Source organism: Protomyctophum bolini (genome assembly GCF_963924005.1).
Source record: "Protomyctophum bolini genome assembly, chromosome: 18".
In the NCBI taxonomy this organism is placed as follows: domain Eukaryota; kingdom Metazoa; phylum Chordata; class Actinopteri; order Myctophiformes; family Myctophidae; genus Protomyctophum; species Protomyctophum bolini.
The window spans coordinates 29,178,141-29,195,215 of NC_137879.1; the positions used below are offsets into that span (position 1 = coordinate 29,178,141).

General features: G+C 42.7%; 1 protein-coding gene across 3 annotated transcripts; it reads right to left on the minus strand.

The window, feature by feature from the left end:
* Window positions 1–498: 498 nt before the first annotated feature.
* LOC308333224 (kelch-like protein 24) lies at window positions 499–16,209 on the minus strand. 3 transcript variants are annotated; one of them, XM_080789458.1, is made up of 16 exons: window positions 16,175–16,209; window positions 16,000–16,082; window positions 14,609–14,747; window positions 13,202–13,273; window positions 12,123–12,236; window positions 11,188–11,352; window positions 9,822–9,956; window positions 9,541–9,732; window positions 9,204–9,347; window positions 6,649–6,808; window positions 5,925–6,074; window positions 5,436–5,573; window positions 4,231–4,422; window positions 4,001–4,147; window positions 2,626–2,817; window positions 499–2,537 (listed from the first exon to the last, which is right to left on the minus strand). In XM_080789458.1, exons 5-16 carry the CDS (start codon window positions 12,201–12,203, stop codon window positions 2,389–2,391), a joined length of 1,845 nt encoding a protein of 614 aa, XP_080645584.1. In that variant the 5' UTR covers window positions 12,204–12,236; window positions 13,202–13,273; window positions 14,609–14,747; window positions 16,000–16,082; window positions 16,175–16,209; the 3' UTR covers window positions 499–2,388. The 3 variants fall into 3 exon arrangements, with proteins under 3 accessions (XP_080645584.1, XP_080645585.1, XP_080645586.1); XM_080789459.1 differs by lacking the exon at window positions 13,202–13,273; XM_080789460.1 differs by lacking the exons at window positions 13,202–13,273; window positions 14,609–14,747; window positions 16,000–16,082; window positions 16,175–16,209 and adding an exon at window positions 14,413–14,587.
* Window positions 16,210–17,075: the final 866 nt, after the last annotated feature.

Below are 17,075 nucleotides of genomic sequence, written 5' to 3' on the forward strand. Positions count from 1 at the left end.
TTCCGCAATTTGACAAAAACGATGGTTTTTGTCAAATTGCGGAATTGCGGAAATTGCGGAAATGGTAATTGCGGAAATGGAAATTGCGGTTTTTTTTTTTTCATTTTTTCCAAAAACATGGGCTATAACCCATCGTTTTTTTTTTCGCGCGCCGATAGTTCTATTTTCCAGGCGGCGCCGCGCCGCACACGGTCGCAGACGGTGTGTGGTGGGCTTGAGTGTTGGTGTTGGACGTTGTGTGGCTATAATTATGCAGAGAGAAAAGACATCATATGAACTTTTTTGTGCAATGTTGAATTTATACTTAATTTATACTTGCTCATGCACTTTACTAGAAATATACAGTATATATTTCAAAGTTCTCCAGAATTGAACTAAGAGATGTGGGACTTGAACATGGAACCTGTGTTGAGAGCCTGATCAGTACCAGTAGAACACAGCACAAAAAAACTTTAATTTAAGATTCTCAAAACAGTACTTTTAGGTTCTGGACTACGTATACAAAGTGAACACCAACCTAAAAGAATGGCTGACCTTAAAATACAACTGAGCATACTTAGTTTAACACCTTGATGGTAGAATCCTCTGCCCTCCCAGGCCCTCCTTTCTCTCTAAATATACCATATGATGCTGAGTTTGAATCAAGTGACCTTTCTTTGTGCATGTCTACAAAGTCTACAAACTTGAAAATACGCTACTTTTGACAAGCAATGTACTGTAGCACTCTTTACTCGACATTGGTTGTTTTATAGACATTAGAGTAGGATGTTCTGCATGACATGTAGAACCTGCAATGATATTTCAGATCTGTTCTATAGCAAATATGGAAGTGGTCTGTGTGCGTGCGTGTATGTGCCGTGTGATAGTTGGTATTGGTAACAATAAAGTTGAACCTTGGGACTCAAGACAGGGTAATATAGACACTAACTAGACAACGTTGTTTTTGTTCATGTGGTGTTGGTCACATTTCGAATAAACAATCATACGGATTCTGAGAAATAGCCAACTTAAAGAGTTGAAAAACAGCAGCAGGGAAAGTTAAGAACATTAGAGTGAAGCATCGCATTGCATTGTGAGCTTGTAGATTTTCATACTTGATACATTTTGAAAATGTGCCCAGAATGCCACGATTAGTGTGTCCATGAGCTTGGGACCATTTCTTTTCAGAAATGGTCATAAAAGGACAAGTTTGTGCCACATGGTGTTCTTCCACAGAGCATTGTGGGGTTAATCACATTCCAAGAATTGTAGAAGATGTTTTTGGCTATTTATTTGAAAGGTGCAAGCAACTTATTTTTACCAGATCCTCAAAGCGGCTATTCTGCTCTCACATCATACCACCCCGTCACACGGCGTCAGCGACTCAGCGTGAGGTTTTCCATGTAATGTGTGTATGAATGTGGTCCATTGTTGCATATAAAAAGGAAAGCCATGTATGTATCAAATACCTGGACGTTTCTTTCAAGATAATGTCTATTTTACATACTTCATTCTACCCACAAATTACCTGTAGCATACCACACCAATTCTCATCTGTCATGTATTTATATTAAATTACAAAAAACATATACACTGAATTCAAATTAATCAAAGTTCTCTAGAAAAACAAAATTCCATGTTGAACAACAATCCACTCCACTCCAGTGCATTCCAGGTGCAGTTTGGGGCAACAGGCCAGGTCAGGTTGTGGCCTCCTTGTGGTGCTAAAATAGGGTGAAAAGGGTGCCATTTGTTCTTATTGGCCCATGAGGCCCAATCATTTTATTTATACATTTTAGCGACAGTTACATCACTGCTCCCACCACCCAAAACAATGTCAACTTCAGTGGCACTTGGTTGTCAGTCACTGGGGTAAAGTCCACCACGGCACCCGGCTTGGACGCACATCGATACAAACACGCTGTCCGTGTTCGGGAGAGGGAAGCTGTGCTAGCGACTCCAATGAGCTGGGGGATGGGGGAGGGCAGAGGGGGGTGTTGAACAGCAGTAGTAGGATGGAGGCACTACGTCCTCCTGGTTGGGGATCATCACTGGTGGGTGAGTCAGTACGGTACAACAGCATTGGCATACTGGTCTATTTATTCAGGTTGTGTTGTGCGGGTGCGTGTGTGTGTAACGTGAAGGTTGGTGAAAGGATGCTGGGGTTGTCCGTCTGGAAAGGTTTTCAGACACGGTTGATGTCCAGGTCACACCGATTGGTCAACTCGGTCACAAGCTCCTGAATCTGCTGGGAGGTTTTGTTGTGGATTCCTTAGAGTTTGACAACCGCTGGAATTGTAATTGTTTAGCAGACATGAAGTCCACACATCAGCTCCGACAGTGGGATTAAACCGCTTCTCAATTCGGGTTCCTCAAGTTGCATTCGGTACCTCCAGACCCCAACCCTAGTCACCACTCAGAATGACGATCGCTCCTCAGCTTGAGAGACACACATTTGCACACATTGCGAACATACGGCATCTGCCCCACAGTTTTCCACGTGTCCGTCTCTTCACAGTAGCACTCAATGTTGTGGACGAAGCTACATGAAGGCAAATCTACATGGAGATACACAAATAAACAGCCATGAGAGAAATGTCTGGTGTGGACAAGCAGACATTCATGGAGTAGCAGTGTCATACTTACCGCCTTCTCCTTCTTCGCCAACAGTGTCCCGACCTCCTAGTACGTAGAGCTTTCCATCCGCCACAGCCACGCTAGGCCAGTTGCGTTCCACTTGCATTGGGGCACACATGGTCCACTGGTTGGTCTGGGGGTTGTAGCATTCCATCGTCTTTTCAATTGTCTTATAATTATAATAATTATAATGCCAGCCACCTATGAAACCGGAATTAACAGGATAGCGACGGTTAGTGTGTTTTTATTATGTGCCCAAACTACAGTGAAGTCAAGTGAAGATTCAGTGAATCTATTATGTTTATTCAAGTAGTCCGCCAAAATGTATTAATAAATTGTGATATAATTCACGCCAGCATTTTTCCCTGTTGAGCTCATAATTGAAAAGCAACATTTCAGACTTCCGGTGTTGATCTTATAGGAAGTTGGATGATGTGTGGTCACGTTCTGTTTATCAAACGGAGCAAACAAAGTCGGGGCCCACAGCAAAATGTTCTCTTATAGCGAGAATCACACGCATACATCAAAAGAAAGCCTAACTTGTCCACTTCAATTTAAAAAATAAATTTACCATCTTCCATTCTGGAGATATTGACCTTTTTGTAACACCTGCTTTTGCCTGAACTCTGCTCGCTTGAACAGACAGCAGAGTTATGGAAGGTTGAAGTTGACAGACATTGACAGACGGATATAAAAATGAACACAAATAATATCCTATACACCGAATGAAAGCCCTGAATGTCTACTTTTAGGAGGAAAACAGTACATATTGATCCCATGTACAGTTTGTCAGTAATTGGTTATACTTCAACCGTGTGAAGAATATTTAGTTGTTCAGGTCCATGCCTTCTCTAAAGTTCTCTGGTGTGCGCAAGCTGCATTCAATAACCAATTGACAAACTGTACATGGGATCAATGTGTACCGTTTTCCTCCTAAAAGTAGACATTCAGGGCTTTCATTCGGTGTATAGTATGTATAGGATATTAATTTATTTGTGTTCATTTTTATATCTGCCTGTCAATGTCTGTGACTTTAAACCTTCATAACTCTGCTTTCATGAGAATGATGATGATGCGCGCCTCGCCTAATCTATCTCACAGATCTGCTGTTCATTGTCTCGATCGCAGTAACAGGGGGGGCAGCAAAAGTCTTGATCTGTGTGGGTGGGTCAATGGGCGCTCGAACAAAATAATAAACTGCAAAAGAAGGAGAAAGTCTGCACAACGTTTTAAAAGCTCCCCAAAAACTTGATTTACCAGAGTGGGAAAAACAATCGTTTCGGCCTCTGTGGCCTTCGTCAGGTATACCTGACCTGTATACCTGACGGACCGACAGTATATGGTAAATAAAGTTTTAAAACGGTGTGTAGACTTCTTATGATACCTGTAACATAGATCTTTCCATTCAGAACACAAGCAGCCGATTCATAACGTGGAATCTGCATAGGAGCGACTTCTGCCAACACAAATGTTTTAGGGTTGTACTTGGCCAACTGGTGCAGGTTTGGCTTCCGTTCATTTGGAGCACCACCTAGAGTCCAGGAGGACACACATGTCAAAACATTATTCACCATCAACAGGCTGAACCTGCAGGTCCATAAATCTGTTCCATACCAATAAAATAGAGATGTCCATCCAGTGCGACCACAGCAGAGCTGAGGCTGTTATCGTAATGCGCTGCTACACCGACAGACTCCATAAGCTGCCAGGTATCGGTGTGGGGGTCATAGCAATCCACTGAGTCTTCAACCTTCTCACTTCCTGGGCCACCTACTGCAAACACATATCCATCCAGCATCACTAGACCTATGGAACATGTGGGGTTGAGCAGGGAAAAAAATTAAATGAAATTGATCATTAGAAGTGACGACCTTAATAATAATAATGAATTGCATTTTTATAGCGCTTTTCAAAGTGCTCAAAGCGCTTTACAATGGTTCATTCATAGATTGGGAGGTGAAGCGGCGAACAGTTGACGCCAGCGTCCTCACTTCCCACATTCACACACCAATGGTGGCAAGCTCACACCGACCGACTCATTGGAGGCAATGTAGGGTTCAGTGTCTTGCCCAAGGACACTTGGGCAAGACAGGAGGAGCCGGGATTCGAACCACCGACCCAGGGATCATTGGACGACCTGCTCTACCTCCTGAGCCACAGCCGCCCTTGACCATGGACCATGGACCTTGACCCTACGCTCTATGCAACATCTCATTGAGTGGAAGTAGTATTAACTTCTGCTTGAATGAACCACTGCACTAATTACCGATAATCAATATACGTATATTAATTTAATATTTAATATAAATGGATCCAGACTCCAGAGCATTGAATGCTATAATTATGGGTCAATATTGTACAGTATGAAAAGAGAAGGGAAATGTATTGACGACGTTTCGAGCCAAGGCTCTTCATCTGGTCAAAAAAAAACCCAGATGAAGAGCCTTGGCTCTAAACGTCGTCAATAAATGTATGTTACTCTTTGAACCCAGCACCTCCACGAAGTGATGTGCGTATTTTACTATAGTTTCAATATTGTACAGTACAATATGTACAATATTATCAACTGGATCCAGTTAGAACTGATACATGTTTCCACCTGCACAGATGCCTTTTCGGAACCTGCAAATTTTAATAATACAATAATAGATATAATAGCAACTGATATTGTCTAGAAGACTATGCTCTAGATATTCTGAAATGTGTAAATATCTCAAGTTGCCCTACCTTTAACCACTAGACCATCTGCTAGCTGATGTGACAATCTGAGCTAATCTATTATTTGAAGGAAAAGAATAGTGTGTGATATACAAACTTACTGAATCGATAGCGTGGCTCATTCATGGAAGCCATCTTCAACCATGAGTTATAGTGAACATCATAGCGCCACATCTCTCTGCTACACTGCCACAAGCCACAAGCATAGGAATGGCCTCCGGCCAAATACAGAGTGGAATCTATGGTGGAAGAAGAGCAGAATAGGCATACACAACTTTACATTTCTTCACACATCTTCCGTCTTATTGTGATGGTTTACTTATAAAGCCAGAGAATTCACCAAAACCAGTGGCAAAGAGTGTTATAAGCTGCAAGGTGGGCTGTATACCAACTGGCTGCATGCAGTAGGTAACATTCTTGTAGTAATCATTTAACACCTTGCCTGTGATTTATCAGCAATTAAAATGGCCAAAAATCACTGTTCCCAGTATTCCTTGACCAATAACGTTGTGCAATGTGAAGTGTCTACTCTACTGCCGGTCAATCATATGTACACTCAACTGGAGCAACACTACGATGGTAATCCTCACCTGATGAAACCACAGCATATTCATATACAGTTACTTCCGAGGGCAGTCGTCCATCCGGTCCAATAATATTCTTCCACTGATTGGTCAGTGGATCAAAGCTCTCAACTTTGTCAAACTGACAGCCCTGGGGCATTCCAAACATCACGATCACTTAAACAAACAGAGGAGAAGGAGCAGGTGAGAGTAGATTTGAAGGGGAAACCAAATGTATTTGGTTGAGCGTTCAGTGTGGCAGCCCCAACCCTCTGGAACTCTCCCCCCCAGAGAGGCAGCACAAAATTTGCAGTCACTGAATGAATCCAGGAGACAATTGGTATGCATTTTGACACAAAACTAAATGAGAAAAAGTATGAAATCATGATACAGCCTGAATAGCAAACCACAGTAATTTTTAGTGGCAGGTAAGCCTTTTCCAGCATCATCAGGTGCAACATGCATGAATGTGTTCAGGGGCGTATACATTGGACAAACGTACTAACAGTCAAACATGCAACAGTCCGACAACAAGACTCACCCATCGCTCCAGACATGCGTGACTGGTTAAGACACATGCATGGCCAGTTAAAACTCACCCGTGGCTATAGACATGCATGACCTGTTAAGACACATGTGTGGCCGGTTAAAACTCACCCGTGGCTACCGACATGCATGACCGGAGAATGAATGCCTGTCGGACTGTTAGTATGTCGGACCAAACACATGCACCATGTGTTCAGCAGAGTACCTGTGGTCCTGCGTCGGCGTGCTGTGTTATAGTAGGGACGCTCCTTGGCTTCAGAGATGAACCTCTGACAGCCCTGGTGTTCTTTCACCACATCCAGACGTTTAACAACAGCGTGGAGGTAGGACGGACTGATGAGAGGCAAACGGATTTGCTCTAGAACCTAAAAGAACACCAAGTATGTTAGTCCAATAGGATATTGGGTGATCAACATAATAGAACTAGAAAGATGCAATCCTGGGGAAGATTGCGAGTGTGGTTGCCTATTGCATATTGTGAATGTGAATTATGTGATGTCACCGAATATTGTCCCAAAAAGATGTATCCTGTGGAATTATAAGCAGGGGGGTGTAAGTCATCGAATCAGGGGAGTGAGAAGGAAAGAAATACCAATAACAGTCTGTTTGCCTAGCAGCAACCACACGTTATGCATATTTCCAGCCAGCACCACGTTTACATGAAGCAAGTGACTAGGGGTGCAACGGTTCAGTTAGCCCACGGTTCGGTTCGAACCTCGGTATGGGGGCCACGGTTTTGGTTCGGTACAGTAAAAAAAAAAAAAATCACACCTGTGTAAAGTGAGTGCAACTCTGTGTGGGGGTGGTTCCAAACTGCTGCCCCGTGTCCGAAACGGTTGAGAAATGACAGTTACTGTGTGCCGGTCCCTCTACTGTACTGTACTGGCACACACAAAAATCATCATATACAGTTAATATGTGCGTGTGTGTTAGGTTGCGAAAAACAACCATGCTGTTTTCATGCTCATACCCAGCCAGCCAGCCAGGCAGGCACCCACACACATAAGTCCAAAATGTATTTATATTTATTATCTCTTATTCTTTTTTTAGCATATATTATTTTATTAGGCATTTCTGCCTTTTCATTATTTTAAAGGGGGAAAAAAAACTTATATTGCTATTTTAATATGCCTCATCATTAAAAATAATGCACCTATGCGCTCACACGTGGTGCAGACTCGCAGCACATGCAGGGAGGAGAGGAGAGCTCCTGGGGAGGGGAGGGATTCACAGCAGAGTGCCGTGTCGCACAGAAACATTTACAAAAGTTTACAATAAAGATCTCTGCATGAGATATGCTTATATTATTAGAAGAAGGGTTTCTATCTACAGTCATGGATTGGACATGGAGTATTTTGTTGGGACTTTTCAGACGGAATATTCTTTTCCTGCTCTGGGTGGACAGAGCAACAACAACGAGTTGTTTTTGCTCTCTCTCTCCCTTTTTAGCACTCAAACAGCGAGTGCAGATGCAGAAGCAGATCTGAACAAGACGGTGCTTAGAAGCCTGTTGATTCGAGGTTACTCCGCTGTGTGTGTCTCTGTGTATGACAATCAATAATTATTCCACCGAGTGGTCTTTTCAAGAACGACGTTTAAAGACGAGGGCTGGATTCTCCTCATCATGCCATCTCTCTGTGTGTGTGTGTGTGTGTGTGTGTGTGTGTGTGTGTGTAGGGGGTGGGCCGACAGAGTGCTACACTTCTGTGACCGAAAGAGTGCTAGACTTCTTAGTAGGACGGTGTGTGACCGATAGAGTGCTAGACTTCTAAGTAGGCCGGTGTGTGACCGAGAAATACATTCTTCGCAGCTGTAAGAAATTAATTAATGCAAACCGAAATAGCGCGGTTCATTAGAGCGCATTGAACCATGTATGCTGTACCGAACGGTTCGGTTTTAAACCGAAAACCGTTGCACCCCTACAAGTGACTAAACGGTAACAAGAAGACTCGCCACTTTTACCCTGGGCGACTCTTCTTCACATTCTGGCGAGTTTTCTTCACTTCATTGAGAGAGTGTAGGAAAGCGCACCACAGCTCAGTGGACATTAAATATAGGCTACCATGTTTGATAAGTCATATAAAAACATTACTTACACCCAAATGAAAATATAAACTTCAGATTATAGATCACTTGGAATTATAACAATCTGTTGAGTATTGCCTGAATAATGCCACTAGTGAAATTCCAACTTTTATCGATGCGCCATTGCGCCGAGAACCTTGTGGAGCCTGAAATTTGGTCAGCTTCTATTGTTTTAAATGTGCTATATACATAAAGTTTGATTTAGTCCTATATTGGAGCAGGTGCTGGCAAATAACTAATTACTGTAATGTCAACTCAATTAGCAAGCGGAGCTGCTCTCATGCACTCTGCACTATCTGCAGCACAATGACTGCAGATCTCTTCTTAAAGTTTACTTATTATGGTTTACTTTCAACCATAAACCATAATATGATTGACAAACCTTGGATTATAATTCTTCATCGACCAACAGTGCATGCAGCATGACTATGAGGTAATTTAACTATGTGGGATTTCTCCATCGGATAGCTCGGAATCGAGTCGTCTTCACTTTCGGGGCGAGATTTCTTCCCCTTTTGGCGAGTCTTCTTCACTTTCCGGAGAAAATAAAAGAGAACTCGCCCCGGGTCGAGTCTTCCTGTATTCCTAGAAACTACCTTGCATTTAGAAGACCTGACATATTGATAGGCAGAGACCTCTGATGGTCTGGTAATGTGAGACTAACAAATGACTGACCTTTTCACAGTTCTGCTTGCGGGTAGGACACTTCTCCAACCACAGCATGGCAGCCTCAAACACCATGTCCTCCTTGGGAACGTTCAGATGGTCACTGCAGAGAACCTCCGTCAGCCTTTCCACACACAGAGAGAGAAACGCTTCCTATTGGTAGATGAAAAGAGAAAAACACGATTAGCTGATACTAGTGATACATGAGGACACTGTTCCCAAGTTCCTATACTTCACACGGAAGTCAAATGTTATCATCTGAAGGGTACACTGGATGGTTTGGTGATTGAATGTTTTTCTACCCAGGTCTGGGTCAGTTGTGGTGGTGGGAGGTTGAATCACTGACCTGCTTGTAGATGACACTGAAGTGTTCCAGAATGTAATCCATGCTGTGGTTCTTCAACACTTTACAAGAGTGGTCGTCGGCATAGCAGTAAATCTCTACACAGTTATTGATATCCATGTGACTCCACATGTAGTTATAGCAGGCCTCTCGAACAGCCGTGACTTCCAACAATTCTGATGCTGCTAGCAGGGCCTAGAACAAATAAACAAAATGTCTTCACTAAGCACTGATGTTATACATGACAAAATAGAGACAATGAATGAGTTTCATGGTGTAAATACCTGCACATTATCAGTAGAGATGGACACCTTTGAAGTGTAGGCATAGTTCACCAGCAAACCAATTATCTGAGGTTCCAGTCCAATGATGGTCACCCTTTCCTGTGTGGACTCCCTCATACCCGATGAAAACATGGCCTGTGCAGGTTGAAAAGCTGAATGGTTGGCTTGGGTGTGTATTTACATTGGTAATTGGTTAATTAACAATGCACCACCTCACATGCCCCCTGCTGGAACATCCCTGCACAGCATCGGACTTGGCAGAGTTTAAAGGCGCAGTGAAATGAAAAAGACGTTTTTCACACTTTTAGACCATATCCGTGGTCATCATATGGGCATACCTAACAATGGATGCCAAAAAAATGGGAAAATTCTCATTTCTGTGTGTTTTTATATCAAAGGTCCATAAAAACGATTGTATTATTTATTTATTAAAACGAAAACGTGCTGCGTGATGACGTGTAGAGATACACATCGATAAAAGCCAATAAAAATGAAGCTCACCCGTTTAATTCCCCATATCTGCGCATCCGTCCAACACAGCTGCTTCTGATTACAGAAATCCTCCGTTTTTATTCCCATTCAAGATAACATCCAGACGGTGTATTACTCGGTTTCAACTTAATCATCACGCTAAAATATGTATCTGAAACGTTATAGGGTAGAAATAAGCCACATAACAGTAAACTGGTGTAGCTGGCCGACAATCTGATTTGTTAACAAACACACACCATGCGTGTTGCGGATAGCATAGCTACCGTCCCTAGCTACCGTCCCATCGCTTGAAGGGATGCGACACTCTGATTGGTCAGACCGGTGTTTCATGTGGAAACACCATTTTCATGTTGTTCACCATTTCCGTTTCACTGCGCCTTTAATGAGAAGGGACAGCAATGTGTTCAGCTGCTAGCCAAGTGTTGTAACTGACTGTCTTGTGGACACGACAAGAAGAATTGGTTAATTAATTTGGATATAGCTTGATGATTCGTTCATGTGAAAGTGAAGGCAGACTTTAAATGTCATTCCCTAAACCAGAGGTTCTCAACCTTTTCAGAACGTGACCCCCCCCAATGAATTATATTTGAAATGGGGACCCCCATCCTGATAAGCACTTATGTTGAGGCATTACATTTAGTTTGACTCGGTTCCACAGACATTGTGAATATAGCAGATCTACAACGCCTCGCAACACCAGATGTTGTGAGCTTGTAGATCTGCTATTTTCACACCTTTTCCCTCTTTCTTATGTTATTTGACAATTTGGACAATGTTTGACCAGTTATTATAGTAATGGTTTTAGATTTTCCTGACCCACAGGTTGAGAACCACTGCCCTAAGCAACAGCAGGTCAATAGGTGTGTGTATTTACCTCAAAGTAAGGGCTGAAGGAGGCCAGTACACAACGATGGCAGGGGACCTCCTGTCCCTCAGAGCACAGAATCACATCACAGAAGACACCGTTTAGACGCAGCCTGTTGAGACCCTCTAACACCATGTTAAGATGGTTGGCGTCCACAAACATCTCAGCATCCTCCTAAAGTGCAACGACAACAACATCCAGAGGGACATTTATAATCAGACAAATAAACTAACTAGATAAAGTGCCCCTCGGGGCACAGGTCTCCACCAGGGCAGGTCAGGTTGTGGCCTCCTGGTGGCGCTATAATACGCCAATGTGAAAAGGGTGTCATGGCAATTGGATGATTTGAGGCATTTTCTTCCAAAAATGTGTATTGCAAAAATCCACCTGTTGTTGGCGCTATAACAGGCCAATGTGAAAAGGGTGGGATGTATTCCTCAGCCTAGTAGGAAAGTCGGTGAAAGATTTCACGTGAATTGCACGCTGCGTTCATGATTTGAGGTTTTTGTGTTCAAAACGGGCCAATCCTGCCAACTTTGAAAGACAATGTTAGCCAATTAGGATGGAATATGAAATATTGGACAGATCCGGCTTGAACACATGACTATAGAGATAGTGTGTAACTATTTCCATTTTTGGACCGAATCTGGAGGAGTAATATAAGAAAATGTGTTTTTCAAAAGTCGTCCTCCTGGTGGCGCTATAAAAGGCCGGTCTGGAAAATTTGGGGCAGAGGATCATCGATGGCATTCAGGGAGTGTCTGTGCAAAATTTGGCATCGACCGGGTTAACGGTGCCGGAAATTAGCTGTTAACAAACGGACGGACACACAGCCACGGACGGAGTGCAAAAACATACTCTCTCCCCATGCCTTCGGCCTGGTGGAGACAATAGTCCGATTAATGTTACTGATCTGGTAATGATGCTTGAAAACAGTCACTCACACGGTCAGTGTCCAGTCTCATCCTCATGGCAGCCTGTGGTGATTTACTTTGGCGGGCAGCATCCAGGATGGTGTCAGCCATGGCTGAGGTGAGGTGTGGTGGAGTGGGTATCGTCTGCAGAGAGAACAGAACGCACAACATTACTGTTACATGTGGTTTAACTCTGAAGAACATGATTCACCTTTCTTCATATTTGAATTGCCTGTTGATTACAGTAATTTAATTCAACTAGGTTGTAATATCATAATGTGGTAAGATGTGAGAAAATGTAGTATTGGAGTTACTTTGACACCACATTTAAAATGCAAAGAAATACAGCTTATTGACTTATTAGCTTATTGTTGTTGTCTGATATACTGAAGTTTTATTTAATCCGGTGATATTTATTGAGCATATCAAGTACTTTTTTGTAATATATTGCCTACTTAAACTACAGTTTTAACTGGGAGCTTCCCAGTACAGCCAGTCTTCTACGGATGGCCATTGAACCAGTTTGAGTATCAGAGTTCTTTCTCCGTGTTACTTGTTCGACAAATGAACAAGGAAATGTTTCTCAGATAGTACAAACAACTGGTAAGCATCATTATGCTTCCTATGCATTGTGGCAGTAAACAACATGTCAGCTACACACATCCTATACTCTTCTCCCTCCTGGCTTCCAAGCTGTGGAATAAATGCTATGTAGAGATATGCTGGTTATTTATGCTTTTTTAGTGAGTTTCTTTTCCTTGCCTTTGATAGATTACAGTTGTCTGACAGGAAATTGGGAGAGATGGGTGGTGACACGCAGAAAAGGTCGTCGGGATCGGGATTCGAACCTGCGACCAGCCTAGGTACCCAGGCGGCTACTGTTACGCCAGCCACACGGGCCCACGTTATTATTCTTATTCAGAGAGTTTTTTGGGCCATTTTGACAGCATGCTGTTTAGACAGACCCTAGGAGGATTTCACTATCCTAGTTTATTTGAAGCACTAAAACGTTGTATATTTTATGTGACCAGTTGTCAGGCGACTATTTATAGGGTATGTTAATCTGATCTGTAATATCACTTTGTCAAGTGAGGAGTATAAATACCAACCTCTGTTTACTGTGTTCTCAGGTAGGGTTGGGATTTTAACCATTCCCTCTTAACGGTTCCCTTTAACCATTCCTGTATTTGAAAGTAAATGCATTGGCCTTCATTCAAACATGTATAAACAAAGCGTGATTTCTTTCTACGTCCGAGCATAGACATGGTAACGCACCACCGGCCTCTGATTGGCCTACAGACACTGCCCGTCTTGCCTGTCCTCCGAGATGACTTTAATTTTTGTAGAAGAGGCAAACCAATATTGTTTGTACCGTTTGCTTTGATTGAATAATTGAGTGCACAACCAATTTGGCTGTGTTCTAAATTAAAGTGTTAGTGTTGATTATCGTGTATTAATCTAGTAAACTAATACAAAAAAGATGAAGATCAAGGGAAACAGTACAATAGTTAGTACAATAAGGTTTTAAGTTTACACATAAATAAACAGGCCAACGGCATAAACAATATTAGTTTGCCTCTTCTACAAGTTACTGTCGCGTGTGCCAAGCTGTCATTCTCTTGCATTATATCGTACTTGTATTATTGATTTATTTCCCACCATGGAGTAACCTCGTAGCCTCGGTCCCATCCCATGCTTACTTATCTGCAAAAGGAAAACCTTGCGGCAGATTATCCAGCATGTAACCTCGCCTCACCAGGCTTTCCATCACCTCGGAGGAAAGCCTGGTCTCCGTTTCAAAAGTCTGTATGATCCAGTCGGGAGCTCTTCTACAGTTACAAGTTACTGTCGCGTGTTGCCATTCTCTTGTACTTGTATTATTTCCCACCACGGAGTACCCTTGCATCTCGAAGGACAGGCAAGACGGGCAGTGTCGATAGGCCAATCAGAGGCAGGCAGGGCGTTACCATGTCTATGCTCGGACGTAGCCTCAGTCCCAGGCTTACTTATCTGCGAAAAGAAAAGCCTGGTCACAACCTAAGGCAGAGAAGCTATCAGCGGTTGTATGCTCCGGAATATCCGTCAGATGTATTTCCCCCGGATACGATATTTTCCCGACCAATCACAACACTTGTTTCATTCGCGGAGAACGTAAACTGATTTGTAAAGCATCAATGTAATTTCCTTCGGCGATACTTCCACTAAAATCCTGCACTTCCGCTGATAGTCTTTTCTTCAGTTGTGGTCTTGCCTAGGGTGGCTCGGACGTAGAAAGAATTCACGCATAAACAAATGCAATCATACATACAGTACTGCATACCTCTGGTTTACTTTAGGGCGTTCCAGATGGACCCTTACAGGTCTGTAACTCAGAGTTTACAAATGGACCTGTAAGGGTCCTTTTGGTTCCATGTGTGTCACTCTCAAGAGTCATCATAGTGGGCCTTGAAACTAAAAAGTTAGAGAACCACCGGTACTGCAATTGTATAGCAGACGTGAAGTCCACAGGCACATACCAGCTCTGACAGTGTGAAACAGTCACAAATGTGATGGAACCGATTCCGGTTGGTAAATGTTGAGGATCGGTTCCTCCGGTTTCGGATCCCACCCTAGTCTCAGGTGGTGAGGTAAGGTTCAGCTGCGTTCAATAGGATTCTAAATAAAAACACAGAAAAAAGAAAATAACTGACCCAAACCAAAACATTGATACAACTTTGTAGCATGTCAAATAGGGATGTGCAATGATTTTTTTGTTTTTTAATTACTACAAACCGTCCGGGTCGGCAGGTCGGACTCGTTACTACCCATTTGTAAATTGCAACGGGATTTAAACGGGACATTGAGTAAATGCAAAATGAGGGCCCATATGGGGGTAGCCGCAATTTAACACAGAATACTACATTTTTTAAATAATGGGATGAATCTTGACGAGTTGCAATACCCTCCATTGACATCCCATTGATCCTAATTGCTTTTGCGATCTGCTTGTATTAAAACGACAAAACTCACCAACATTGCAGCTGTAGGGAAAACGTATCCTCTTTCAAACTGCAAAGCGTTTGTTTCATAAAAAAAAATCACCAATGAGCTAGTTTCTGTCAAGAAATACCATGCTGTGGTATACTTTGGAAGCACTCATTTGTATTAACGGGTCGTGCTGCTGCCTTCTGAATTATGACGTGCAAATTCGAAACAGGTGGTAGGCAGGGGTTACAGAAAGTACCTCATAACATATCTACGGTGTATTTATGAGTGCAACTGCAACCACTCCCTTACGGAGCTGTGTGTGGCTGGCTGGGTGCCTGGGCAGATCTAGGTGCCTGGGTATGAGCACGAAAATAGCATGGTTGTTTTTCACCACCTGTGCGCAACCTAACACAAACACACGCACATATTAACTGTATATGATGATTTCGGGTACATTACAGTGACAGTACAGAGGGTACAGTAGACTCCCCGGGGACCCCCGGAATACCCCAAGAGGTAACTCTCTCATTTCTCTACCGTTTCGGACGTGTGGTGGCTCGCCGGAACCGGGCCCCGCACCCAGGCGTGGACCAGTGTGTCTGGAACTTCCGGGGACCCCCTGACGACCCCAACACGGAGTTGCACCACTCACTTTGCAGTTTTAACCTCTAAGGTTTTAACCCGTTCTGAGCAAAACTCCTCCCAGATTCCTGGCCCTGTTGCCCCCTCATTATACCGCTTATTGAGAATTTACGTCAGACGGGATTAAAACACTTCTTTATTGAAAAGTATGGACTAAAACATTGAACAAAGACGTTAAGTTAACATTTGGGGCTCGCCGGTAAGCAACTTATATTTGGGAAGGGGATCTAAGACTCGTACAAATGTCAACATAATAGATAACATACTCTGATAATCTACGAGTGATTCGGGGGCTAACCTCGCAGCTGGGTGCACGATGCAGCAACAACGGGGGCATTAGTCCAAGCCTGTGTCCGTGTACAAAAGACAGCCACGTTACAGCTGTAAAGAAATGACTTAGTGAATCAAATGTCCATATTAACAAATAGATTAGAATATTCTCTTTCAAACGTATGAACTTAAGACAAACAAACCTCACTCGAATCCCGCATCTGTTCTGTTGTTCAAATAGAGGAAGTGTAGTGTTTATGTAATGTCCCCCTGGCTGCCACGACCGCACACCATTGGTTCCGGGCAGAAACATAAAACTCTTTAGTTTCCACAGTGGTGACGGCAACGAAACAAAACCACTTTCCAAGAAATACATCATATAAACAGTCAAATAAATATTTAAATAAAATACAAAATTAGGGCAATTCAGTCTTCGTTTGAGTTGTCCAATACGTTTCATGCTGCAATTTATTGCTGCTGATCACAGGTTTCAGTGTGTAAGGGACTCGAGAGGTAGCGGCATGTGTTGCCATGCCAAAGCGGTTTTCTATAACTTCCATATCCTACCTGGAATTCAAATCTACCTCCCAACGTAAGTGCAGAAACATTTATTGTCTGTTTTATGCAATATCTCGAATCAACCAGTAGATGTCCTACCTGACCTCTGTCAATGTCTAGAAGCGAGTAGGGATCTAGAGATCAACTCTGTTCCAAGAACCACTGATCTGTTAGTTCAGTTGTATTAACACATGTACACACACTTACCGGTATACATTTACACACACTTGCAATGCTTAAATGATCTCTCTCTATAGTGACTATAGAGAGATAATGCAATGTCCTGTTGCTACTTGTAATGTATACCAGTATACAATAGCAACTATAGCAACAGGACATGTCAGATATTCCTGTTGTTTATGTTATGTAAAGTCAGTTAATATGTTTATCGTATAAGTTAAATGCCCTGGCCTGCATAAGCACTGCATTAACAAGACAAGGTTAATTAGTTTGTTTGACTCGTGATATAATATCTTACAATAACATAATAATAATATGGATACTGTGGATAGTCAACAATAGTTGTAAATATTAACTCTTTATAAC

Excerpts from the sequence above, each read along its gene's own strand:
- LOC308333224 (XM_080789459.1), bottom strand. The coding sequence starts at position 12,203 with ATGGCTGACACCATCCTGGATGCTGCCCGCCAAAGTAAATCACCACAG. Across the intron at positions 9,733-9,821 it reads TCTCTACTGATAATGTGCAG|GCCCTGCTAGCAGCATCAGA; the intron begins GTATTTACACCA and ends TATTTGTTCTAG. Across the intron at positions 6,075-6,648 it reads ACGCCGACGCAGGACCACAG|TGATCGTGATGTTTGGAATG; the intron begins GTACTCTGCTGA and ends TGTTTGTTTAAG.